This window comes from Canis lupus, chromosome 5, assembly GCF_003254725.2.
Source record: "Canis lupus dingo isolate Sandy chromosome 5, ASM325472v2, whole genome shotgun sequence".
In the NCBI taxonomy this organism is placed as follows: Eukaryota; Metazoa; Chordata; class Mammalia; order Carnivora; family Canidae; genus Canis; species Canis lupus.
The window spans coordinates 80982584-81009543 of NC_064247.1; the positions used below are offsets into that span (position 1 = coordinate 80982584).

General features: G+C 44.2%; 1 protein-coding gene and 1 long non-coding RNA gene across 4 annotated transcripts; one reads left to right on the plus strand and one right to left on the minus strand.

Annotated features, from left to right (window-relative positions):
• Positions 1-23156, minus strand: ZFP90 (ZFP90 zinc finger protein). 3 transcript variants are annotated; one of them, XM_025426632.3, is made up of 5 exons: positions 22810-23156; positions 22463-22529; positions 7761-7887; positions 7328-7423; positions 1-3820 (listed from the first exon to the last, which is right to left on the minus strand). In XM_025426632.3, the coding sequence occupies exons 1-5, from the start codon at positions 23154-23156 to the stop codon at positions 2181-2183; spliced, it is 2277 nt and encodes a 758-aa protein (XP_025282417.3). In that variant the 3' UTR covers positions 1-2180. The 3 variants fall into 3 exon arrangements, with proteins under 3 accessions (XP_025282417.3, XP_025282416.3, XP_035571581.1); XM_025426631.3 differs by having other exon boundaries at positions 7761-7911; XM_035715688.2 differs by lacking the exons at positions 22463-22529; positions 22810-23156 and adding an exon at positions 16884-17248.
• A 16-nt stretch (positions 23157-23172) lies between these two features.
• Positions 23173-26238, plus strand: LOC112646538 (uncharacterized). The gene is made up of 2 exons (XR_003127682.3): positions 23173-23314; positions 24372-26238. It is a non-coding gene; the product is annotated as an uncharacterized LOC112646538 (long non-coding RNA).
• Positions 26239-26960: the final 722 nt, after the last annotated feature.

The window sequence follows — 26960 nt, forward strand, 5'->3', positions numbered from 1 at the left end:
TTCAACTAAGAAGGCTATTTATTGAAATAATACAATGATGTTACAAGGATGCATTTCATGTGGCCTAGAAAGCTGGGTGTTCGTAAGTGCGTGGTACCTGGTTGCGTGGAACTACAGAATCCTCTCCTCAAACAACCCACAACATACCATGTACATTTTGGGCTCCTTCTGTCAGTGCATTTGTTGAGATTCAGAGACTGGTTGGATCTAGGCCAAGTTCCACACACAAACCAGTGGTTTTGAGTCTTCTGAAATTAAGTCTTTACAGACTTCCATAAAAGTAGGATAGCACTCAACTGGTTACAATATGTCATTCTTAGAAACAGTCCACTATGGGGATCCCCAAGTAATCAGCAGCAAATAAGTTCCTGATAAGCATGGAAGCCACTCAATGTGTGTGTGTGTGGGTGGTTTGTGTAGAGTTACCCATTGTCAAACTATGAATCAGACAGCAACATGGTCTTGGCACTGTGTGTGTGCGTTAAGCATAAAACATCACAAACAAGGTATTTTTGAATGGTTAAGGTCTTAGAAGGGCAGGTCCCCATCTTGTGATGGACTCATTGGGCTAGACATCACATTTCAGTCCCCATGCACATTTTTTCTGCAAAGAAAAATTCTATGCAGAATATGCAAAGAAATATTCTACGCAAATATTCTATGAAGAATATTTGGGAGCCTCCTCCTGTTGTCCAGGATGAGACAAGGATGATGGATCCTGCTACCTGGCATGCAAAGAATAGGAAAGGTTTACCATCAACATCACCCATATCATTCCTATCATGGTTTGTTAGGGTGGGAAAATTTACTTAAGAGGAGAGGCTCCTGTGTGAAAGGGGCCAAGGTCCACAGTTGCTTCCAAATTTATCTCCACTGTTGGCACCTTTGAGATTCCTTTAGGAAAGCCCACGGGAGGCATGAAAGAACCTTAGGGATGGGAGTGGGCTACTGATGCTTATCTCATGCTTTACTGATGGAAGAGCAGCATAGAATTTAAAAAGTTAAATTTCTTATGATGAAGTATTTCCTTGGCACACAAAATGGATCAGTACATGGGTTCTCTAATAACTTAAAGACAGACTAGACTTTATGACAATGGGTAACTACATTTCTACTTCTCCACAGTAAAATTAATTTGGGGAAAAGTTTTCCTCTTTAGTTTTGTGCTGTTTTCCCTTTGAGCCATTTAGGTAAGCTTGGAGCTGTGCTTTCTCATGGGAGTGTCATACAAAGTACAATAAGAGGACCTAATAGGTTTATGAAACTGATATGTTAATTCAAAGTATAAATATTACACTTGAAAAAGGAAAACAAGTTACCAGCAGTTGAGCTACTCAGTTTTTGTTAACATTTTGGTACGTAAGCTTCCAACCAGTTGTTTTAAATAAGTCTGTGACAAATCTGTATTTTGCTGCCTCTTCTGCTTTTATGAATTCCCAGAGTATCCAACTCGAGTGCTCATTAATTTTTGTATTTAATTTATTTTAAAATTTACTTTAAAGCCCTCTGAATTCTAAGATACCTTTTGAGTGGCTAGATCATAGGGCCAAAGATCCAGGAGACCTACTCTCCACCCAGCTTTGCCATTATAAGCTGTATTACACTGTGCAAACCACTTCACATCTTTGGTTTTGGTTTCTTCATCTGTACAATGAAGCGGTTGGACCAGTTGATCTCATTCTTTGAATGGTGAATTCCGGGAGGTGGAATTGGTTTCCATGGTGAATTTAATGTAAGAGCTGCACTTGAATGCTGTTGTCAAACAATCTAAAAAGTTAAGTTTTGGTCACTGCTGCAGGAGTTTTATTAAAAAAGGCTGTAAACACAGAGTTACAAGTCAAACTGTTCCAAGTTGATGATCTCCTCCTGCATATACATATTCAAAAGCTTTATAAAGTCCAATACATAGGCATATCATTTCCAATTGGTTATATATATGTTTATAGTTGTTTTTACAAACGTCTGTAATCAATTTGAGAATGTGGCTTCTATTTATTAAAAAACAAAAACAAAACATTGTCTACTAGCACAGGGCTTTCTTCACACACAATGTGCACACACACACACACACACACACACACCATTACATTCTTAAACTTCCTCTCAGGTAAGAATTCTCTGACACTGAATAAACAATATTTGAACTAAAGTTTTCTGCACATTCCTTAATTTCAGGGCTCCTACAGTTTATTTCGTGTATGAATTCTCTGGTGTTTAGTTAGCGCTGAACTTCTACTGAAGTTTTTCCCACATTCCTTACAAGCATAGGGTTTTTCTCCAGTATGAATTCTCTGATGATCATGCAGATTGGTTTTCTTTCGAAAGGCTCGCCCACATTCATTACATTCATAGGGTTTTTCCCCAGTATGAGTTCTCTCATGCTGAATGAGGGATGAACTCTGACTGAAGGCTTTCCCACAGTCAATACATTCATAGGGTTTCTCTCCAGTGTGGGTCCTCTCATGTTGAGTAAGTGATGAGCGTCGACTGAAGGCTTCTCCACATTCATTACATTCATAGGGTTTCTCTCCAGTGTGGATTCTGTGATGCTCTATAAAGCTTGTACTCCTTTTGAAAGCTTTCCCACATACATTACACTGATAGGGTTTCTCTCCAGGATGAGAGATAGGTTGTTGATTAAAGTTCTGCTCACATTCATAGGGATTCTGTCCGGCATGGATCCTCTGATGGTCAGTAAAGTCAGTAATGTGACTGAAGTCTTCCCCACAGTCATTACAATGATAGGATTTCACTTCAGTGACAGTGCTCTCATCTTGAGTAAGAGATGAGCTGTGCTTGAAATCTATGCTGTAGGTGTTGCTTTGGTAAGGTTTGCCTCTCTTATGAATCCTCATATGTTTGTAAAGGGATGGACTCTGTCCAAAAGCCCGCCCACATATGCTACATTCAAAAGGTTTCTCTCCTGTATGAGTCCGTTCGTGCTGGACGAGGGAAGAACACCGACTGAAGGCTTTCCCACATTCCTTACACTGGAAAGGCTTCTCTCCACTATGTGTGACCTCATGCTGAGTGAGGGATGTGCCATGCCTAAAAGATCTTCCACATAAATTGCATCGATAGGGTTTTTCTCCAGTGTGAATTCTCTGGTGTTGAACAAGGGAGGAGCTGCGCTGGAAGGCTTTTCCACAGAGACTGCACTGGTAAGGTTTCTCTCCCGTATGAGCATTCTCATGCTGACCAAGTGACGAGCTATGCCTGAAGGCCTTCCCACAAACATTACATTCAAAGGGCTTCTCCCCAGTGTGAATTCTCTGATGCTCAGTAAGCTGTGTCTTCCAGAGGAAGGTTTTCCCACAGTCACTACATTCATGGTGTTTCTTTCCAGGATAAATCCCCTGATCTGTACCATTAGGGAAAGCTCCCTCTCCTTTATGAGTTTTCTCATGTTTAGTAAGTGATGATCTATGAATAAAGGCTTTTCTACATTTATCACATTTATAAGGTTTCTTTTTTGCAAGGATATTATTCTGATTAAGTATGTCTGGATTATGTCCCAAGTTGCTTCCAAGTGCATCACATTCAGTAGGCCTTGAAGGAATGTTCAGTTGTGTAACCAGGACTGTGTTCAATCTAGAGTTTTCACCAAATTTATTTTGCTGAAAATTTTCTTCTGGTGTGATTTTCTTCTGGTTGGATGTGTCTGGCCCCAGATATCTTTTCCAGTTTTCCTGGTGCCTCTCTAACTGGCTAGTAACATCCCAAGTGTTTTCGAATGTGGCATGTGAATCTGTGCTACGGGATCCTTCAGCTATGCTCTGTTGCAAATGAGATGATTTGACTTCAGGCCTGGTCTTCCAGTCTGAAAAAAATCCAAAGTGCAAAAGTCCCCTGTTCCCTCCTACTGAAATTAACTGCTATAGTAGGAATGGGAAAATGAAAGAGAGATAAACTGTGCATGATTTGTTTTTGAAATTGGTCCTATAGCTGGGAGAGAAGACCCAAAATGAAGGAAAGGAAGAGTAAAAAGAAATGACAGTACAGACTGCAGAGCCAGAGTGTATGGCAAGTCTAGAATGAAGAAGCCCACCTAGGAGGGCTGGTTAGGAAGTAAGGGCATAAATGAGAATGAGAAGGTTAGGCACAGATACAAATGAAATAAAATCATGGTCTGTCTTGCAAGATCCTATCTGCTTCCCATGCTTCCTGTCCATTTTACAAATCATCCTCAAATCTGTTTTCCTAATACAGCCATTTCACAATTTCTTTAAAGTCCCCTTTGAGGCTCCAAATTCTTCAAATCTGACAGAGAAAATCCATAGCCACTGATGTAACTGAAATTATTCTTTGACATACTTGGAGACCAATGGCTATGCTTCACAAGCTGACATAAAGTAGTATTTCAGGAGGCAAATCATCCTTGCCTTTACAATTAGGGCTGTGGTTTTAGCCTATTTGAGTTCTGGTTCTAAACTAATCACTTCTCTCAACCAAAAAGGATTTTACTCAGCCTAGTAAATTGATCTCTAAACCCCTGTTTAACCTTATAATACTAATAGCAGAGAATTAATTAGTTTCTAGGTTCTAGAAATGGTAACTTAAAAAATAAGAGAAAGGAGGGATCTGGGGTAATAGAGATATTCCATACTGAAATGAATTTGGATTAGATGGGTGAATGCATCTGTCAAAACCAATTTGGTGGTACTTAGAAGAACTGTGTATCTTACTGTATGTATATTTTTCTTTAAAAAAACCATAAATATTGAACTCTGGTTAATGATATGTAAGCTGAAGTATGAAGGGGGGAAATGTATTTGTGTTGGCAACTTAGTTGGAAATGCATCAAAAAGACAGATTTTTTAAAAACACTGATAGATGGATAGATGAAGAATATGTGATAAAGCAAGTATAATAAAATTTTGAGGGCAGCCCCGGTGGCGCAGCGGTTTAGCGCCGCCTGCAGCCCAGGGCGTGATCCTGGAGACCCTGGATCGAATCCCACGTCAGGCTCTCTGCATGGAGCCTGCTTCTCCCTCTGCCTGTGTCTCTGCCTCTCTCTCTCTGCATCTCTACGAATAAATAAATAAAATCTTTAAAAATAATAATAATAAAATTTTGACAACTACAGAATCTTGGTGGTAGGTATATGGTGTTCACAGTATAATTTTTTCGACTTTCCATAAATTTGAAAATATTCATAATAAAATATTAGGAGAGGAAAAAAAACAACAACCAGGGGACCCTAAATCTGTCTCAAAATTCCTTATTCTGGAACAAGACTCCATTCCAATTTCCCAATGACAGAAAATGCTTTGTATTTCTTTTAGGATACTTCCCAGAGGGATATTTAAGAATTGCTTGTTGATACAAATGAGTAAGAAAGTTCTTTCCTCAATCACATTCCAAAACAATCAGGTAATTCCTTACTGATTTCTATGTGCTCTACAACACATAGAATATATAGATATACAACAGACTCTTTCTATAAGAGCCTGAAGTCTTAGAAACAAGACTTAATCTTTTGATAAAAAAGGAAAACCATCAGATGGTATATTTTAAAATCTGTTTGTGTAGCAAATATGATATAAATGGTATATTTGTGATCAAGGAAGGAAGAAATAAATATATTAATACATATTATATTCAGAGATTGAATAGACACCTTGAACTTAAGGAATAGAGAACTTTGGATAGGTAGAAAGCATTATCTAATTAGGGAAAGTATACACTACTTACAGAAAACATTAAAAAGAAGTTCAACTCAAGTGGAGCTTGTTTTAGTAGGAAAAGAAAGAGAATACTGGAAGGTGTGATAGGGGACCTTTAAATCAAGGGGGAGTTTCTGTTTCCTATCATGAGGTACAAGGAGTAACAGCAAGGTTTTGTCAGAGGTAGGTGGTTTATGAAGATAAAGCATTAAGACCCAATATGGTCCACCAAGTGATGAGTAAATAATAAACAGAATGTGGTATGTCCATACAATGGAATATTACTCAGCAATAAAACTAAGGAGGTACTACTGCATGCTACAACATTAATGAACCTTGAAAATAATATGCTAAGTGAAAGAAGCTGGTCACAAAAGGCTACATATTATGATTCTATTTACATAAAATACCCAGAAATGGTAATCCACTGAGATAAAAAGATTAATGGGTGCAGGGGTAGTGGGGAATGGAAAACGACTGCTAATGGGTATGGGGTTTCTTTTTGAATGTTGAAATGTTCTGTAGTTAGATATTGGTGATGGTTGCACAACTCAGTAAATATTTGAAAAACTACTAAATTGTACATTTTAAAAAGGTGAATTTTGTGGTACGTAAATTATATCTCAAAAAAAAAGGTATGATTTTAAAAATCCAATGTGGGTTACAAAAGAAAAGACAGAGTGAGCAACTTCAACTGAGAACTACAGTAATGTCCACATGGGGCCTAGTGTAGAAGGAAAATAATCTGAATTATAAGAAAAAGTCTAAACTGACTGGGGTGTTTGGCCCGAGGGATTAGGGATCCAGTGGTTTCTAATGGGTAGGGGAGAAATGGGTAATGAGTAATATAGTAAAATGTGCTGGGTGGGGATGAAAAATGATTAATTTGGATTTTAGGTATTTAATTGCATGGGACTTCCACAAGGAGGGGTCTTGTGAGAAGAGACAAAAGTGACCAGGGTACAAGTAAGTATGATTTATGAGTCGAAAGCATAGAATAAAGAGCTATAACTACCAGAGGGCAGGTACCCTTTTAAGGTGGTAATACCGAAAGAAAGAGGGTAAAGAAGCTGAAGAGCAGACTCCTTAGGCAGATTTGCTTAGGGGGGAAACCCAGCAAAGTCAGAGACCTAAAGCCAAGAGGTACTTAGTAAGCCAGGAAACCAGGCAAGGATGACACTCCAGGAACCAAAGAGAGGCAATGAAGCAAACTGGCATGAAAACAGAATGGAAGGAAGATGTAACTCCTCCCCAGACAGGTGTTGTAGGGTCAGGGAAAGAAGTCTGAAGGAAAGTTATGAAAAGGCAGAGAATCAAAGCCATGGTACTTCCTACAAGTCTGGGGCCAATAAAAAGCAGCAAGACAAGACAAGAAGACCCTGGAGTTCAATTAATGTCTGAATGAGTAAGAAAAGGGATTTCTAATCATGAAGGGAGACTGAGGACACCAGAGGAGAAAACCCAGCTGGGTTTCCTCTAAGACTGGTCAGCAGCAGGAATGCCCTACTGGAGAAGGGAGATAGAGGTGTTACCTGGAGATGGCTCAGTCTCCTCTGCAGGTCTAGGAGCTCCCAAGGCACCAACATGAAGGTGCTACCCCCTCCCTCAGCTGTGGTAATGTCTACATTGATTCCTGCATGCCTGTCTCCCCCATCATTTACCTGGACAGCAAGGTCTTTGGATTTCTCCCTCTGATATCCATGGCTCTTCTCCTTGTTCCAATTTGAAGATCACCTCTGGCTTGGAAACTTGATATCCTGCTCATGGGTAAATACACAAGATTGGTTGTTTGTACAAGTGGACAAAGACCCCTCCTACAAGTCAGTACTAGTCCTTGATCTTCAGGAACTCTGAAGGGAAAAAAAGGTGCAACTTGAGGAGTCATGAAATCAAATGACCTAATTTCCAGTTCTGCAAAAGAAAGAACTTTACCTAAAGAGCAGGCTCAGAAAACCATAAAGCTGAGTCCCAAAGAGAAGAACAAGCACTAACCATGAACACCCTGCTCACTGCCACATGATCTATAAGCCCCACCACCTTAGCACCTGAGAAAGGAAAACTTGCCAGTAGGCAAGATACTGAATTGGTCCTTACCAAGAGAAACCAGGTGGCTATAGTTCTCCAGCATCACATCCCTGTACAAGAGCCTCTGAGCAGCATCCACATGGTGCCATTCTTCTTGGGTGAAGTCCACAGCCACATCTTTGAATGTCACTGATTCCTGGAGGATCACATTCTTGTTCAACTAGGGATCAATACCACAAATGTGCCCATGGCAATACTGGGAACATACTGTAGGGTCATCAGAAACAGTGAGCACACGTTTGACATCCTGAGGGGGCACTGTTTTTGCAAAGAATCCAGTACGGCAGGCAGGAAAGTCAGGAGGGGCCATATATTCTCTAATCTCATATTCCTACTTAGCTATCTTGCTTTCCTATAAAGCCAAGCCTTGTCACACAATCAGCAATTCCACACTGCCCATGTACCTCCTTTGTTACAAAACCCCAACATAGCAGGGAATAAAAATAGCAGCCTTCCTTCACCCACCCCCCCAATACCACTATGCTCCCTAGACATCAACACTGTTAACAGTTTGGCAGATACATGCAAGAGTCCCTTCTCCAAGGTTTCATTCATACATACACAGTCTTGTTTTGTGAAATACCTTACATATTGTTCTACAACTTGCTTTTTGCATTTAACTCTGTATCTTGGAGATCTTCCCATAGGGGTACATATGATTTCACCTTATCCCTTTGAACTGCTTCATAGTACTCCATATACAGCTATATCATAACACATTCATTGCCTAAAACCAACAGTACTCCATTGTACTGAGGATAAGATTCAGACATCCCCCACCATTTATTGGACTCTAGCCAGGCTGCTCTTGCTCATCCCTGAATACATCTAGCTTCCTCCTACCCTGAGGCCTTTATACTTGTTACTCCCTCTTCCCCTAGGATCTCCACATGGTTGAAAACGAAGTTTCTAGTTGTCCAGGCCTCATCTCGAGCACACCCCCTAGGAAAAGTTGTCTTGGCACCTCCCTCAAATTGACCCTCCATCACATTACCATGGTAATCTCTCTCACCTAAATTCCTACCACTTGAACTTAGGAACCAAACAGATTCAGGTAAAAAGGACACCGTACTTCTAACAATAATCTGAGATTAGCTGACTTGTTAGGTTCTCTCTTCCCTCTACCATGAGCTCCACAAGAACAGGGATTTTATCTATGCTGATGGGTTATATGCCCAGCACAGAGTGGATGCTTAAAAAATATTTGGTGGCTTCTTCATTCTAGACTTGCCATACACTTTGGCTCTGCAGTCTGCACTGTCATTTCATTTCATTTATTTATTTATTTATCTTATTTTTTTTTTTTTATTTATGATAGGCACACAGTGAGGGAGAGAGAGGCAGAGACATAGGCAGAGGGAGAAGCAGGCTCCATCCACCAGGAGCCCGACATGGGATTCGATCCCGGGTCTCCAGGATCGCGCCCTGGGCCAAAGGCAGGCGCTAAACCGCTGCGCCACCCAGGGATCCCTGTCATTTCTTTTTACTCTTCCTTTCCTTCATTTTGGGTCTTCTCTCCCAGCTATAGGACCAATTTCAAAAACAAATCATGCACAGTTTATCTCTCTTTCATTTTCCCATTCCTACTATAGCAGTTAATTTCAGTAGGAGGGAACAGGGGACTTTTGCACTTTGGATTTTTTTCAGACTGGAAGACCAGGCCTGAAGTCAAATCATCTCATCTGCAACAGAGCATAGCTGAAGGATCCCATAGCACAGATTCACATGCCACATTCGAAAACACTTGGGATGTTACTAGCCAGTTAGAGAGGCACCAGGAAAACTGGAAAAGATATCTGGGACCAGACACATCCAACCAGAAGAAAATCACACCAGAAGAAAATTTTCAGCAAAATAAATTTGGGTGGCTCAGTCGGTTAAGTGACTACCTTCAGCTCAGGTCATGATCTCAGGGTCCTGGGATGATAATGAGATGATCCATGGTAAAGCAAGGTGCCCAGGCATTCAGACCAGGGAAAATGAGGGAAGGGAGAGAAGCTTGAGGCAGGCTATGCACTGGGCCTGAAGTGGTAATTCAGTGGTACCACCTGAATGGGAGAAGAAAAGTGGGAATCCAATCCAGGGATTACCAAGCTTGAAAAGAGAGGCTGAGATTGGGCTGGGCATGGCCATCAGGGAAAAAGGGGTTGTCAAGGCAGGCGTTTTAAGTTAGGTTGTAAGAAGTAACACTTTCTCCCCATTGCCTACTCTATCAGGTAAACACATACAGCCCCTTTGGTTGTCAGCCAACCTGGATTCCTTTGCTCAACTGGTCCCTCTTATTTATTATTATTATTATTTTAAAATATTTATTTAAATAATCTTTACACCCAACACGGGGCTTGAACTCACAAGCCTGGGATCAAGAATCACAGGCTCCTCCAACTGAGCCAGCCAGGTACCCCTATTATTTTTTTTAATTAACTAAGTAATCTCTACACCCAGTATGGGCTTTTAACTCATGATCCCGAGATCAAGAGTCATATGCTCTTCTGACTGAGCTAGCCAGGGGTCCCAGTTTAAAACATGGTCTTCTGGTTTTCTTCTGCTTCCTCAAATAGATTGCACATGTGGTAAAGAATGTCCTAACCAGTAAACAAATATCTAGTCCAAGTTCAACAAATATCTTTTCTTGCCTCAACAGGACAATTGGTTTCTGTTCTACTCTTTGTCCCATCAACCCTCTTTCCTACTCACTATCAGAGTCAGTTTTCTAAGATGCAATTCTTTGATCATGTTATAAGCCAGACCACCAACACCTCTTACCCAGACCATTGCTACAACTTCTAACTTGTCTCTCTCCTTATCCACTCATGTCTTGCTCCCAAGTCTGTCTTCCATATATGAACCAGAGTGATCCTGTTAAAACCTGTCAGATCAAGTCACTCCTTTGCTTAAAAATCTCCAACAGGATGTCACTTCATTCCAAGTAAAAGCCAAAGTCTTTACAGTGGCCTACACATCCCCTCCCCCAGTCTGGTCCCCAGCTATTTCCCTAACTTCATCTTGAACCTCATCTCTAACCCACTGCTCTCTCCCCTTCACTTACCCTGCCCCTCCTTCAGGTTCCTGGAACACACTAAGCATGTTTCTGCTCTGGAGCCTTTGCTTTGACTGTTCCCTTGACCTGGAAGCCTCTTCTTGCAGATGGGCATGTGGCTCCCCATTCACTTGCTTCAGTTCTTTGTTCAAATGTTACCTCATCAGGGCAAACTTCCCTGGCTACCCAGCATTAAACAGCACCCCCACCCTGCACTGTCACTCTGATTTCTTTTTTCTTTTTCTTTTTTTTTTTTTTTAAGATTTTATTCAGCAGCCCCAGTGGCGCAGCGATTTAGCGCCACCTGCAGCCTGGGGTATGATCCTGGAGACCTGGGATCGAGTTCCACGTCAGGCTTCCTGTATGGAGCCTGCTTCTCCCTCTGCCTGTGTCTCTGCCTCTATCTCTCTGTGTCTCTCATGAATAAAATATTTATTTATTTATTTTTAAAAGATTTTTATTTATTCATAGAGACAGAAAGGCAGAGACACAGGCAGAGGGAGAAGCAGGCTCCATGCAGGGAGGCTGACGTGAGACTCTATCCAGGGTCTCAAGGACCAGACCCTGGACTGAAGGCGGCACTAAACCGCTGAGCCACCAGGGCTGCCCTCTTCTCTTTTTCATAGTTCTTAGCAGCTGACACATATTTTCATTTGTTTATAGTCTGTTTTGCAGAGTACAATGTAAACTCCAGGAAACGGGGACTATTATTTATTTTCTTTATGACTCTTCATTGCCTAGAACAGGCCTGGCACATAGTGGGTGTTTGAGGAATATTCAATAAAATGTTTTTCTTGAAATTAAGAATTAGATTCCTTCATGCAACCTTCAGAGAACTTTATAGCCTGGTCCCCACCTTACTTCCACAGCCTCAGTTCTGGCTTCTCCTTCCCTTGTACACCGTAATTCAGCTTACAGAAGAGTTACAACTCTTTGAAACTAAACATTTCTTTTGTCTCTGTAAAAATGCTTGGCCTTCCCTCCTCTGCCTAGGTAACACTTATTCTCTCACCAGGACTTGGTAAAGTTCTCTCCTCTGGAGCTCCTCCCCTAACATTAGGTATGGGCCAAGTGCCTCGTCCCAACCCTCTGCCCCCCACCCCCTCCTTGGGGCCCTCTCCAGCATGCTCATAAGACAGAAGTGTCTGTTACCTATTATTCACTGTACTCGGAAAGGGTTAAGACCTTGTCTCAGGCACCTCTGAATCTCCAGAGGTCAGAACCAGTTTGGTACACAAAAGACAATCAAGATCTTGCAAGATTAAATAGGTAAAATGTACTGAGACTCCTGGTGTGAGTGAGCCACTCTGAGTGGGCTCAACTCTACAGCATTCACCCTCCTTCCAGATAAAACTGGACCTCATTATCAATCCCTTTTAAAAATTAACAGTTATCATGAAGTATCAAGTATCATTTCACCTTCTTCATGTTGACATAAAAAGTCCAAAGAACTAGAAAGAGCATATACTAAGTTGAGAAGACTCAATTTCCTGGGCCCATAAAAAGTGGTACACTAATCATGTGCAATATCCCTTGGATAAATCACAGACTCTTGGTCCAATCTTCTCATCTATAACATCTGTATCTGGGTTCCCTGAACTGAAAATGTAGGCTTTTTAAGAGCAGAAGGGTCAAAGGACACTTCCAACTCTATAGGACCACACTTGTAAATATAAAGAGATACCCCTCCAACTCTAACATGTGCCAACTCTAGAGGAGAAATCCACTCAAATTCTAACTCAAAAAATTTTGTAACTTAGAATCTTTACAAAGCTGAAAACCAGAGAATGGTAGCTTATAAGTTAAAACAATCAAATTTATAAAAACTACTCCAAGACCAAAGTTAGTTTGCCCAATTAGGACACAGTATGGGGTTTTCACTCAAGTAGTCAGTGCTCCCTGACACCAGACCAATAATAGCTTGGCAAACTGGGTTAACAGCGTATCTAATGATAAAGTACAGAGAGAAGACACTCTTACTGTTAGCCTTTACACACATACACACACACACGCGCACACACACACACACCCAACTTAGCCTAAGGACATTATTATCCATAGCATTCTACCTGGAAACCTTGCCTCTTCATTTTTCTTTTGTGCCCTGGAATCACCAAGACCCTCAAAAAACATCTCCTACATAGAGTCCCTTCATCTCTCAAATCCTGCTCAAATCCTCCCGTCAATGATACCATTAAGCCATGCAATAACTTTCTAGATTTATGCTAATATGGTAGCCACCAGAAACATGTCACTACATGTGCTCATGCTCATGCTACATGAGCATTTATAATGGGGCTAATTCAAAATGGGATGTGTGGCAAGTATAAAATACACACTGGATTTCATTTTTTTTAATTTTTATTTTTATTTATTTATGATAGTCACACACACACACACAGAGAGAGAGAGAGAGAGAGAGAGAGAGAGAGAGGCAGAAACATAGGCAGAGGGAGAAGCAGGCTCCATGCACCGGGAGCCCGACATGGGATTCGATCCCAGGTCTCCAGGATCGCGCCCTGGGCCAAAAGCAGGCGCTAAACCACTGCGCCACCCAGGGATCCCCACAATGGATTTCAAAGACTTAGCCCCAAAATAAAGAAATAAATAAAACAGTTCATTCATAATTTTAAAATACTGATTCAGGGGATCCCTGAGTGGCGCGACGGTTCAGTGCCTGCCTTTGGCCCAGGGTGTGATTCTGAGGTCCCGGGATCGAGTCCCACATCGGGCTCCCGGCATGGAGCCTGCTTCTCCCTCTGCCTGTGTCTCTGCCTCTCTCTCTCTCTCATGAATAAATAAATAAAATCTTAAAAAAAAAAACATTTAAAAATAAATAAATAAAAAAATACTGATTCATGTAGAAATATTTCAATTATATTGGGTTAAATAATATGTATTACTAAGATTAATTTCACCTATTTCTTTCTACATTGTACTACCAGAAAATTTTAAATTATATATGTAGTTTATATTTCTCTTGGACAATATTCTAGATTGTCCTAGATCTCCACCTCAGCCACTCTCCTATTGAATCATCTTTCTTTCTTGGGTAAGGTGATGGGATAGGAAGATCCTAGGCTCACCTCACCCTATTGATACACCTAGATAGCACCTGCATACATGCAAGTAACCTAGGACATGACTTGAAGGCTGGCAAACAGATTCTCCACAGTGAAATGTAGAGAAGAGGCCACAATGAAGAGAGTAGAAAAGGTGAAGACTGGTGAGCCAAACTGATCTGTGGGACTGTACGCAGGAGAGAGGAACAATGTGGGTACAGAGAGAGAAGAGAAGTAGACCCCCACACCAGGCACCCCAGGCACATGGGACCTGAACTAGGAAGATGAATCCTTGTAACATTCAGCTTTGAAAATCAGAAGGGCCTAACTCTCAGAGTTCCTACAATAAGTGGGACTTAACACATGGAACTTTAAAAAAAAACCAGAGGGTTCAGCTCTGAAAGAGCCAGACAGGGGTGATAGGAAACTGACTTCCTGCCCTTAAAGAGACAGCACAACAAAGAGCCCCAGAGGGCAGATCACAGAAGGAGCAGTTTGAAAAACACCTGGGGTACAGGGGTAGGAGATATATTTACTAATCTCAGAGCATGTGCTGGAGGGGCAGGGATCTTTCGGAGACTTCAAGAACAAAAGAGCTGGCAGGCACCAATTCCCTCTCCCACTCCTCATCCTCAATACATGGACACCTGTGGGAACCAATGCAGTGCCAACACTCTCCACTTAGCTTGCTAACAGTACACCCTGCTCCAGTGCTCTTCTGTGGCCTCACCCCTTACATCCCAGCCTGAGCAGGAGTTTTCCCAGGATGCTGCAGTCTCCCTCCCACAGCAGACCAGCAAGGAACCTTACTGTAACTATGTGCCCCACCCTCTAGTTCTCCCACAGACCTGCTCCCTCCTATATATCCTTGGTGGGAGTTCATCCAAAGCAGTGCCACAAACCTGGCAGTATGCGAAAAAAAAATTAGTATATGTGCAAAAAAATCAGTCAAGGGAGTCACAAAATAAAAGGATGCAAAGAATGATACCATATACTTAAAATGTGAGGGAAGAGGAGTAAAGAATGGGTTCAAACTCTGGTGACTATCAACTTAATATGGACTGCTACATGCATAAGATTCTATATACAAACCTAATGGTAACCACAAATCAAAAACCAATGACAGATATGCAAAGAGGCGGGGGGGGGGGGGTGGCGGGTGGAGAGAAAGGAATCTAAAAAAAGCCAGCAAATTGTGAGAGAAGAGAGCAAGAGAAGAAAGGAACAGAAAAGAACTACAAAAAGGACCATAAAATTAGTAACAAAATGGCAATTAAGTACATACTTATCAATAATTACTTCGATTGTAAACTGTCAAAATGTTCCAATCAAAAGACATTGGATGACAGAACGGAGGAAAAAATCAAGACCCATCTATATGCTGCCTACAAGAGACTCATTCCAGACCTAAAGACATGCAGTCTAAAAGTGGAAAGATAGGAAAGCACTTATCATGCAAATAGAAGTGAAAAAAATGCTGGGGTAGCAATACTTACACTTGACAAAATAGACTTTAAAACAAAAGACTGTAAAAAGAGACAAAAAAGGACACTATATAATCATAAAGGAGACAATCCAACAAGAAGATACAACAATTATAAATATTTATGTATCCAAAATGGGAACACCCAAATACAAAAAGCAGCTCATAAAAAACATAAAGGAAGCAATCAAGAGTAATACAATACTAAGGAACTTTAACACTTCACTTACATCAATGGATAGATTATCCAAACAGAAAATCAACTAGAAACAGTGGCTTTGAATGAGACATTGGACCAGATGGATCTAACAGATACATTCAGAACATTCCATTCTAAAACAGCAGAATACACACTCTTTTCAAGTGCACATGGAACATTCTCCAGGATAGTCATATGTTAGGCCACAGAACAAGTCTGAACAAATTCAAAAAGAATGAAGGCATACCATGCATCCTTTTCAACCACAATGCAATGAAACTAGAAATCAACCACAAGAAAAAATCTGGAAGAAACAAACATATGGAGGTTAAATAACATGCTAAGAAACAGTGAGTGGGTCAGCCAAGAAATCAAAGAGGAAATAAGAAAATACACGAGACAAATGAAAATGAACACAATAGTCCGGGGCATCTGGGTGGCTCATTTGGTTGAGTGTCTGCCTTCGGCTCAAGTCATGGTCCCAGGGTCCTGGGATTGAGCCCCATGTCAGGCTCCCAGTTCCAGCGGGGAGTCTGCTTCTTCCTCTCCCCACTGCTCATGCTCTTTCTCTCTCTCTCAGATAAATAAATAAATATAAAAATAAAAAAAGAAAGAAAGAAAGAAAACACAACAGTCCAAAATCTTTGGGATACAGCAAAAGCAGTTCTAAAGGGAAGTTTATAGTAATACAGACCTACATCCTCTCTCAAATTTTGCCTCTGCCATATGCCCTTGTATGTCTACCACATGGACTTTTTGCCCTTATTACATCATTCTCTTTCAAGGCTCCTTTCTTTTGTACATCTTATTCTGACCACCATGAACGTTTTTCCCCTCAGCTCAACAGGAAAAATTCCTAGTCACCTTTCTAGAAGCAAATCAATGGTCCCTTCCCTTCTGAAGCTTTTCCAGATCCTGCATTGCCCTGCCTCCCCTTCAGCATCTGGCCCACATCTCCATTTCAAAGCTGTAGCTGTTTGTTTTTTTAACTCTATATGCTCTTAAGATTTTATTTTATTTTTTTTAAGATTTTATTTTTTTAAAGTAATCTTTACCCCCAAATGTGGGCTTGAACTCATGACCCTGAGAGCAAGACTTGCATGCTCTACCGACTGAGGCAGCCAAGTGTCCCTAGAGCTGCAGCTGTTTATTCACATTTTTTCTCTCAACACCTTCTCAAACTTTTCATTTCAGTATCTCCAAAGCCAAGCATGTTGGAATTGTCCAGAATCACTGGAGCAACTTAGAAAGCTTGCCCATGCAGGGAGGGCCCTGACAAACAACTTTTTAAAACTCCTCAGGTGATTCATTATAAAAGAGCAACAGCTAACATTCAGTGAACACTCACCATAGGCCAGGCACCAAGCTTGGTCATTTATGTGCATCTTCTCACTAAATTTCCTCACTGAAGCTCTACTGCCATCCTAAAGGAAGCAGGTGCCTTCCCCTGACTACTTATGAAATGTGACCCTTGTTAATAAGAACCACAGCCTGGCACAGAGAAAGTATTCCAAAAATGTCTGCTGAGTGAACGAATACAGAGTCTGGGTCATTCTAAGTGAAGGAAAATGAGGAGTCGTTTTGAGGATCAAAAAAAAAAAAAAATAAAAATAAAAGGAATTAAATTTTTGGAAAATAAAAAGCAGGGGCAAACAGAAAAATAATGTTGTTAAGAGCCAAATTCAAAAGCTAGTTCCTCTTGAATACCGGCCAAACAGAAAAACCTTTGACAAATCTAGCATACGAAAAGAAACAACTAGGGTGCCTGGCTAGCTCAGTCAGTGCAGTGTGCAGCTCTCGATCTTGGTCTCATCAGGGTTCTGAGTTGGAGCCCCATGTTGGGTGTAGATATTATTTAAAAATAAAATCTTAAAAAGAAACAACAACAAAATAAATGACTTTAAAGGGAATAAACCAGTAAAATATATAGCAGGTATTAAGAAATGTAGAAAATCTTAATGAAGTGGATAATTTTTAAATTTTAAATTACCAGTGTTGATGCAAAAAAGTAAAAACCTTAATAACTGAGGAAGAAATAAAGAAAATTGTCCCCAAATCATCCTCTCTATAAAAATCCTAGATCTAGGGACGCCTGGTGGCTCAGTGATCCTGGGGTCCTGGAATTGAGTACACATCAGGCTCCTTGCCAGGCACCTGCTTCTCCCTCTACCTACCTATGACTCTGCCTCTCTGTGTGTCTCTCATGAATAAATAAATAAAATCTTTTTAAAAATTAATTAAATAAAAATCCTAGATCTAAATGTTTTATAGGTAAATTCTTTCAAAAGGCAGAAAAAAATGAAAAGCAATCTGAATACTTCTCTAAGTTAAGGATAAACATGCCATCAAACCACTGAAAGATCTTTCTCACTCTAAGGGCTATTTCACTTAAGAACACAGATGTAAATAATTTTTTGAAATTGTATTTTCAAATAAAAAGATCATTTGTAACCAAGAGAATCTTTTTTTTTTAATTTTTAAAATTTATTTATGATAGTCACACACAGAGAGAGAGAGAGAGAGAGAGAGAGGGAGAGAGAGGCAGAGACATAGGCAGAGGGAGAAGCAGGCTCCATGCACCGGGAGCCCGACGTGGGATTCGATCCTGGGTCTCCAGGATCGCGCCCTGGGCCAAAGGCAGGCGCTAAACCGCTGCGCCACCCAGGGATCCCTAACCAAGAGAATCTTATCCTAATATTATTTAATCATAAAAATTTTAGAAACCTATGAGAAGTAAATTTTGGATTGTTCATGCAAACCAATATAAAACAGCCATTAAAAGTACTTTTTTAAACAAAAGAAAAATCCTCATAAAAATTATATGAAATTTGAAATACTTAAGGGAAAACATGCATAGGGAGGAAGAGAAGACAATTCATCACAACAAATGCGGAGGTGCTAAAGAGGGATCACAAATTACTTTTTCCTATTAAAAAAGAAAGAAAGTAGGGACGCCTGGGTGGCTCAGTGGTTGGGCGCCTGCCTGCCTGTGGCCCAGTGTGAGATCCTGGAGTTCTGGGATCGAGTCCCACATTGAGCTCCCACATGGAGCCTGCTTCTCCCTCTGTTTCTGCTCTGCTTCTCTGTCTCTCATGAATAAATAAATAAATAAATAATCTTTAAAAAAAAGTATATTATACAGAACTCACATGCTTTGATTATATATATATACATATATTTTAAAGATTTTATTTATTTATTTAAAAGAAAGAAAGCCAGCAAACTGAGAGAAAAGAGCAAGAGAAGGAACAGAAAATCAAAGGGGCCTAATTTTGGACCAGCTGCCCCTCATAAGATATATTTTAATAAAAGTAGTGCAAAACAGCTGTGAGGATGCATGAGCGAGGCACCTAACCTGACCCGGGGGAAAGAATGGGCTAAGGCTTAGAGCTCAACGCCAGTCAGCTCAGCAGAGGCTAAGAAAGGGTGTCTCTGGACAGAAGGAGCTTGAACATTCCTGGCTGCAAACATCCTGACCTGGTCCAACAAGTAGCCTGGCTGCCCCTGGGGGTCCAGAAGCATCCTGTCTGAGTTGGGGAGACCTGAGCTAGCTTTGGTTGAGCCTGTTCACTATGCTGGTCTAACCACAGAGCTCTTGGGATCTGGAGTCAGTGGAGACCAGGTCCTGGTTTTTTCCTCCCCTTCAAGAAAACCTAGTCTCCATATGCAGCTTTTTTTCTTACAAAACTTTCCCCATTTCTTACTTTTATGGTGGTTTCACCTTTTAAAATTCCTAACTAAAAATGCAGTGCCCATACAATGAAGAAAAAGATACATAAGATTTAAACAAATATAGCTATTTATGATCTGAAGTATTTTCGAGGTAACCCCTCTGCTCCCATTCCCCTCCAGCTTGGAGCCATTTCAGGGACGTATTTGTTAGCCAAACGCTGGAGGAAGGTACCGCTAGCCAATCACCTCTTCTCGGAAGCTCTTTCAGACTCTTGCTCCTACACTTTGTCATTCACAGTAATCTTTAAAACTAAGAAGCAACCATCTTAGTTTCCTGTGCAACAACAGTGACTCAAGCTACACCAAACACTTGCAGCTCCCTGAACACATCAGACACACACATCCTGCTGCTCAGAGCACTCTTCTCTAGACCTCTGCATCACTGGCTCCCTAACCTCCTTCTGGTCTGTCCAGATGTCACCATCTCACTAAGAAGAAGGCTATTTAAAAGCTGTATCCTTACCACAGCCCACCCTCTCCCCCACTCAATCCCCCTTTACTTTTCTCTACCTTCTCCCCCACCCCTGTAGTGTCAGCTTCTAGAATATTATAAAAGTTGGGGACCCCTGGGTGGCTCAGCGGTTTAGCTCCGCCTTCGGCCCAGGGCCTGATCCCGGAGTCCCGGGATCGAGTCCCACGTCGGGCTCCCTGCGTGGAGCCTGCTTCTCCCTCTGCCTGTGTCTCTGCCTCTCTCTGTCTCTCATGATTTATTCACCCGGGCTGCCCTAAATAAAATCTTAAAAAAAAAAAAAAAAAGTTACTGACTGCATTTTTCTGTCTCCTCCCTATAGGATGTTAAGTCCCATGAAAGCAGAAACAATTATAAATTTTGTTCACTAATGTATCCCAACCACTTAGAAAAGTGTCTTTGCAAATCACAGGGATTCAATGGCTACAGGCTGGTAAATGAATGAAAGGGTTACCAGGGCCAAAATGAAAAAAGTCCAAACTCCTTTCTATTTTCCTCTACACACTGCCTGCAGCCCACACCCACTGTCACACAGGACAGCAGTTTCATGAACATGCCCCTAACCCACAAAGTCAATCAGCTCTATCTCCACTCCCTTCATTTTCACTTGTTGGACTCTGCTCCTATTCAAAAGTACATCTCCACTGACTTTTTCCCACGGGTGGAATTTCCTCTCTCCTGTCTTCATAGCAGCCTCTGAACCTCTGAAACAACACCTAACACTACCTCTCTTGTGCTATATGCTTGTTGTGCAGGAGGCTTCCCTCACTGTTAACCTCCAGGATAAGCAGTCACATGACTCAATTACTCATCTCTTGCATTCCCCAGAGGGCCACACTCAGAGATAGGGAACCGCCTACAAAGGGAAATTTCTGCCTAAAAAGCCCCCTCTGTAGAGTCAGTTGTTCTGTCCTTCCTCCAGGGTCATTACCTGCAGTCTGGGTTAGGTAACCCAAGTGGACTGTCAAGACATTCCATGAGAATATAACTGAACTAGAGTTCTGGGACAACAAAGCTTTGAAAGTATAGTTTAAAGCAGCCTAAAATTCACTGCTCAGAACACAAACCCACTTCACCATTAAAAAGGCGACCCCCAGGGATCCCTGGGTGGCGCAGCGGTTTGGCGCCTGCCTTTGGCCCAGGGCGCGATCCTGGAGACCCGGGATCGAATCCCACATCGGGCTCCCGGTGCATGGAGCCTGCTTCTCCCTCTGCCTGAGTCTCTGCCTCTCTCTCTCTCTCTCTCTCTGACTATCATAAATAAATAAAAATTAAAAAAAAAAAGGCGACCCCAATGGAAAGGATTATTACCCCCGCCCAGGATCATCGCCTCCAAGAGATGTTAAGTGTGTTAAGCGACCCTGATTCTCACAGCCTGCTGAGGAAGCACTTTATATGGACAGGCATTGATGACCAGTGATTTGCCCTGGCTCACCTCAAACCAAACTGTCTTGTTCTATTATTGTCACTTGTTTTACTCCCTATGCTTATAAAACAAAAACATTCAACAAGTAAAAGATATAAAGGCATTACACATACTGTGTTTAACTTACTAGAAGTTGCTTTTTAAAAAAGATTTGAGAGAGAGCACGCGTGCGTGCATGGACGAGCAGGGGGAAGGGCAGAGGGAAAGCAAGAGAGAATCTCAAGTAGACTCCCACTGAGCTCGGAGGACACGAGGGGGTGGGGGCTCCTGCTCCATATCATGACCCTGATATCATGACCTGAGCCAAAATCAAGAGTCCCATGCTTAACCACCTTGGCCATCCAGGCACTCCTAATTCACTGTGAACTGCTTTTATAGGACATTACTAGCCAGTATTTTTATGTTTTTGTTTGTTTAGATTTTACTTTTAAGTAATCTCTATATCCACTGTGGGGCTCAAACTCACAACCCTGAGGTCAAGAGTCACATGCTCGACCGACTGTGCCAGGCAGGTGCCCCTGGGTTGGTTTTGATAGTCTCACACACTTAGCAACTAGAATCTTTGACTTTCCTTCATTCTAAGGAGAGTGTGGATTAAAATACCATCTGAACCTTGTTTTATTTTCACCAATATACTCTACGTAAATCAATGCATAACCTCAGAGTTGTGATGCTTCTAGAAAATGCCTCCTCCCTTACAAGAATAAATGAGTTTAAAAATCAGTTTCATCTTAATGAAGCTGAAGGCTGGACATCTGGGGGTGTGCACTATTATACTTTTATTAAAGCAGAAAAGAACACGAAAAGCTATGGGAGAGGTCATTCCTCTTTCGTATGGGTCTTGTTTGTTTGCTTCCCTCCTGGCCCAAGAAAGCCCATCTCCACCCTCTTCCAAGCCAAATCCCGACCAAACTTTTTCGGCTCCTTAACGGTCTTCTGGCCCCTGCGTCAGAGGCTGGGGTCCCTATCTCCCTTACTAACAGTTAACCACCTCCTCCATAGTTCTCTATCCTGACACCCTACCCTCTCCAGTCCTTGACGGAGTTCAAGGAGTTGGCCTGGCACTCAGGACTCTCAACAGTGACACTTCCCAACACGCTGACTCAACTCTTCCCGCAGAACCTCACCGCCCCGTCCCCTCTCCCCCCAGGGCGGCCCCTCCCCCCCAGCTCGGACTCGCTGGGTTTCGCGCAGCTGGGGGGGCTCTGAAGGGATGACCAAGCTAGGAAAGGCAGTCGCACCGGCGGAGAACAATGACTGCTGTAAGCACGCCCCGGGGAGTGAGGAACGCGCTGCTCACCTGGGGCGCGGCCGTCGGAGGCCTCGGGGCCATTCCTGCCTCGCCGGGGCCGGCTCCCAGGCTGCGGCTGGGGAGAGAGGACAGGGCCCGCTCGCCGGCTGCACCCGCCGGGCCTCCCGCCGCGCCCGCCCGCCTCCTCCCCTCAGCCGCTTCTCCCGGCCAGGGCTGCGAGCTGCGCGGGCCGCGCGTGGGCCTGCCGTCCCGCCCGCCGCGGGGAAGGGCTCGCCGCGTCCCGGACCCCGCCGTCTGGCCACGCCCAGGGCCGCCCGCAGGAGGGTGGGCGCGGCCCGGCGGACCCAAGCCAAACCCGTGGGAGGTGCCGCCTCGACCCGCGCACGCGGAGTTACCGCCTCCTGGGGACCCCGGATTTCGCGGCCTCGGGCCCGCCGGGGCTCCCGCCGGCTCCTCCTGCGCCCGCTGCAGGTTCAGTCCCCGCCAACGCTGATGCGCGGAAGGACGGCCCACCGCGGCCTGAGCCGCACCGGGGCCGGACAATGGCCGCAGCGGCGGGGCAGAGCCGGAAGTGCGCCTGCGCACGCGGAGCCTCGGCCCCGCAACTCCCGGGCCGTGACGGACTACACTTCCCAGAGGCCCCCGCGGGTGGGTCCCGCGAAGGCGGCCTGGGGGGTCGCTGCACCACGCTGGGGCGGCTGCGGTGGGGTCCGCCGTGTGGCGTTGGCACGCGTGTGTCCATTATCTCCAATAATAGACACTGAGCATCTCTTCTGTGCTAGGGGCATGTTGCTAGGGCGGATTCAGCGGTAGATGGGGAAGGAAAGACCCTACTCTCGGGGAGCTGGTGTGCACTGCTGCGGACGAGGCCAACAATAAAACCGTAAACATATCCACAAGGTATGTTTCAAGTACTGACTTCAGCTCCAGGAGTAGGACGGGGAAGGGAGAAGGGCAGCGTTGCGTCTTCATCACAAGATGCTATTTCCGTTGCCTCTCCTATGCCATATTCACCTGTGGCTCACCACTGAAGGTTTGGACACTGATTCCCCACACCACACCTACTACGACTAAGATACTTGAGTCACTTATTACTCCAAGTGGATTAGAGAATCTTTTCCTGTTGTCCCAGAATTGGTAACCGCGATTCAGCTGAGGATTTAGTTCTTCCGCATTCTGAAGAAAGACAAAGCCATTTGGAGCTAGACACCCTCAGGTCTTACAAAAGGGATCCGGGTGCTGAATTTGCCCTGTTGCTATTAACCGTTGCCTCGACACCACCCCTCTTTCGCAAGCCCTCTAAGGAAACTAGAAACGGGAAAGAAAAGAATTCCTCAGAATGCAAGCCCTCCGCCTAGGGGGTATTGCAATGTGCTACCTCCACTCCCAAAGAAAAGGTCTCAAACGTCGAGAACACCCAGGAAAAGGGAGGTCACATAAATTACCCCCAATGCCTTCCAGAGAAAGGGAAAGGGGGTTAGAGAACCGGCTGCGTGTAATGAGAGCAACCTGAATTCTCATTGTGTAGTGAGTAGATACGCTGGAAAACAATGGGGCTTTAGGCTCCGGTTTGGGAGGGGAGGGGAGGGGAGGAGGGGGGTGTGGCTCACAATACTAACAAGGGTGCGGAACTAACGATGTGGAAGGAGCTGAGGAGGTTGGAAGTGGTTGAACCGGAGCCAGATCTCTCAATCAGGTATTGGTGGGTTTCCTCCAGGGAACTCACAACTGCACTCGCGTATCTGCCGCTGTGGCTCAGCAACTTGAACCCTGGGTGGAATCGTTTTAAAACGTTTTTAATTGCACTGATGCACTGGAAAATTGGTAAGGAATACACAGAGGGCAAAAATGACAAGAGTGGTGGGTGGAGCACTGAAAGCCAGCTTTCACCTGCAATATTTTGCCAAACGAGGCAAAGTTGAGCTTCGTTTTTCATGGTCCCCTTCTTTCCGTTCAGGGACTGCGCTGTGGCCGGGAAGGCCAAGGGCACCGAGAGGGGAGCGGCAGCCTCCTCTCCGGGGAAGCGCGGCCCTACCCTGCGGGCTCTGCGGCTCTGCGGCGGAGGTCAGGTGTCCTGGTAGGCTGATGTCATCCGGCCACAGGGCGAAGACCGCTGAGCGGCCAGTTTCCCCGAGACCAGTCCACACCTTTGAGGCTGTGCGGCCGGCGTGGCGCTAACCAGCCTCGCAGCCAACCAGGAGCGACATTCTCCCCGCCCGCGCTCCGGTCTCCATGACAACCGTCTCGGCGTCTGGTCCGGACTTGGAGAACCGAGGCTGAAAAGACCGCCTCACAGGTCCAGTTGAGGTCCTGCCCAGGAAGATTGGCAGGGGCCCCCGGGTGCCCGAGGGGAGCTCCAAAGCCTCTTCACACCCCGCGACACGGGGGGCAGGAGTCCTCCCCGCTGTTGGGGAAGCCGGTGATGCACTATTCAGCGGGATTCGCGCCAACCAGGGCAGAGGAGAAAAGGCCCGTCGTTAATGCCAAATGCCTTCCATGTTACCTGCTCTATCTTTAATATACACCTGGATTGGGCCTTCCTTCAATTCCTCACTCGGCCCGCTGTGGGTTCAAGCCTTCTTCCTGGGGCCTACCCCACAACACAAGAATATCCAAGTTCCAGTTCATAAAATGTTCCACCTCCTGGTTCCCATGAGAATTCGTGAGAAAAAAAAGGGACCTGACGCAGGTAGCTCGCCCAGATGCGACTCTGTTCAGCCAGAGAACCGGCGATCTGGACCAACGGGCTTCGGGTCCCCAGTCTTCCACGCACTCTGAGGCCAGGAGCACGCGACTGAGACGCCGAGTGGAAGCTGCGTAGCTTCAGTCATCCACTGCCAGATTTGAGGCCGAGCTCCGGGTCAGACAGGAGGGGAAGCCAGTTCTCAGCGCCGGGTCCTCTCGCATCAGACCTACACCCGCTACAGTTTGGAACGTCCAGACATCAGTCCCCGGAGCGCTGGGCTCTAGCGCCACCTGCTGGCCACTGGGACCCTCTACTCTGGCAAAGTCCGCTGCCTGACAATACGAACATTAATTTGACAGCTTCCAGACCTTTATTGACCCTGCCGACTACCCTCACGTCAAGCTTGAAGCCTCTCACTTCTTGAATACTTCTCACTTCGACAAAATTTCACCTAACACTTATGTGGCCCACGTTTTCTGAGCCCTACTGCCCCGATTTCCTCACCAAACCTCCCTGGTGGTCTCCTGCTACCCTGGACTGAGCTGAAGTGACCCACAGACTCTTGCTCCATCCCAGCTGCATGGACTCAGGCTGGATCCAAGTGGTGACACCTCAAGGGCAATGTAGTCCCTGCAAAGGTCACAAAGGGCCAGGCGCCAAAAGACCTCACTTTAGCTTCTGGCTTAGCCATCTTGCTCTCCCAGTCACTTGCCCCCTTGTTTATCAAGTCTTTTGTTTCTCTGTGGAGCCCCAGGTGCATGCTAGCATCCCACCTTTGGCCTAGCACTGTGGCCTGGTCCCACCCTCTCCTCATGGGCATGGCGTAATGAAAAAGTCTATTCAAGGAAGGGCTTTCCCCCAGATAGATACCTCTGTTATATGAGACAAGGGTGTTCAATGACTGGGATGTGGTTAGTTGTGTAGGAAGACCGATCCTGAGTCTTCAGGATCCCCTGAGTGTGGGAAGACCAGGCACTCCAAGACGTGAATGGCATCTGAGGGCTTTCCCAGTCAAACACAGGGGACTCTGCTTAGAAACCAAGAAGTGGTTCTAAAATGGTCCAAAGACAGGATATGGAAGGAGGGCAGAGAAAAGATGAGGGATTAGAAATTAAAACAAGATTGTTCTCACATCATACTTTTTGATGAACTGTGTCTTTCTTTTTCTTTTTCTTTTTTTTTTTGTTTGTTAGGGGGGTAGAGGAGGGGCAATGGGAGAGGGAGAGAAAGAATTTTAAGCAGGCTCCATGCCCAGCATGGAGCCAGTCACCGAGCCAGATCTCATGACCCTGAGATCATAGCCTGAGCTGAAATCAAGAGTCGGACACTTCACCAACTGAGCTACCCAGGGACCCCTCTGAGTTTGTTTGTTGAGATTTTATTTATTTGACAGAAAGATAGAATCAGAGGGCACATGTGGGGGAATGACAGAGGGAGAGGGAGAAGCAGTCTGCCTGCTGAGCAGGGAACCTGATGCGGGGCTTGTTCCCAGGACCCTGAAATCATGATGTGAGCCAAAGGTAGATGCTCAACTGACCGAACCACCCAGGTACCCATGAGTTTTTGTTTTTAAAATAAACTTGCAAGTTAATTAACTTGCAATTATTCTCAACAAGGTAATTTTTGTTCATGGCTAATGTTCTCTAACATTACAACCAGATACATGAATCCAAGGGCCCAAGCTAGGCTGTCCTTAGACTGAGCCTGCCGGGGGCCCAGTTGCAGAGACATCTGACTGCTAAGTGGACTGTAGCCCCAAGAGAATCTTACCCACTTGCATGCCCAGTAAACATGTGCCCCCTTAACCTGGCTGAGTTTATGAAATGAAGGCTTTGCTTTATTATAAAGAGTAATGGGCTT

Excerpts from the sequence above, each read along its gene's own strand:
- ZFP90 (XM_025426631.3), bottom strand. The coding sequence starts at position 23,156 with ATGGACACACGCGTGCCAACGCCACACGGCGGACCCCACCGCAGCCGC. Across the intron at positions 22,530-22,809 it reads TCCGGGGTCCCCAGGAGGCG|CCGCAGCCTGGGAGCCGGCC; the intron begins GTAACTCCGCGT and ends CTCTCTCCCCAG. Across the intron at positions 7,424-7,760 it reads TAGCCACCTGGTTTCTCTTG|GATATCAAGTTTCCAAGCCA; the intron begins GTAAGGACCAAT and ends ACCCATGAGCAG.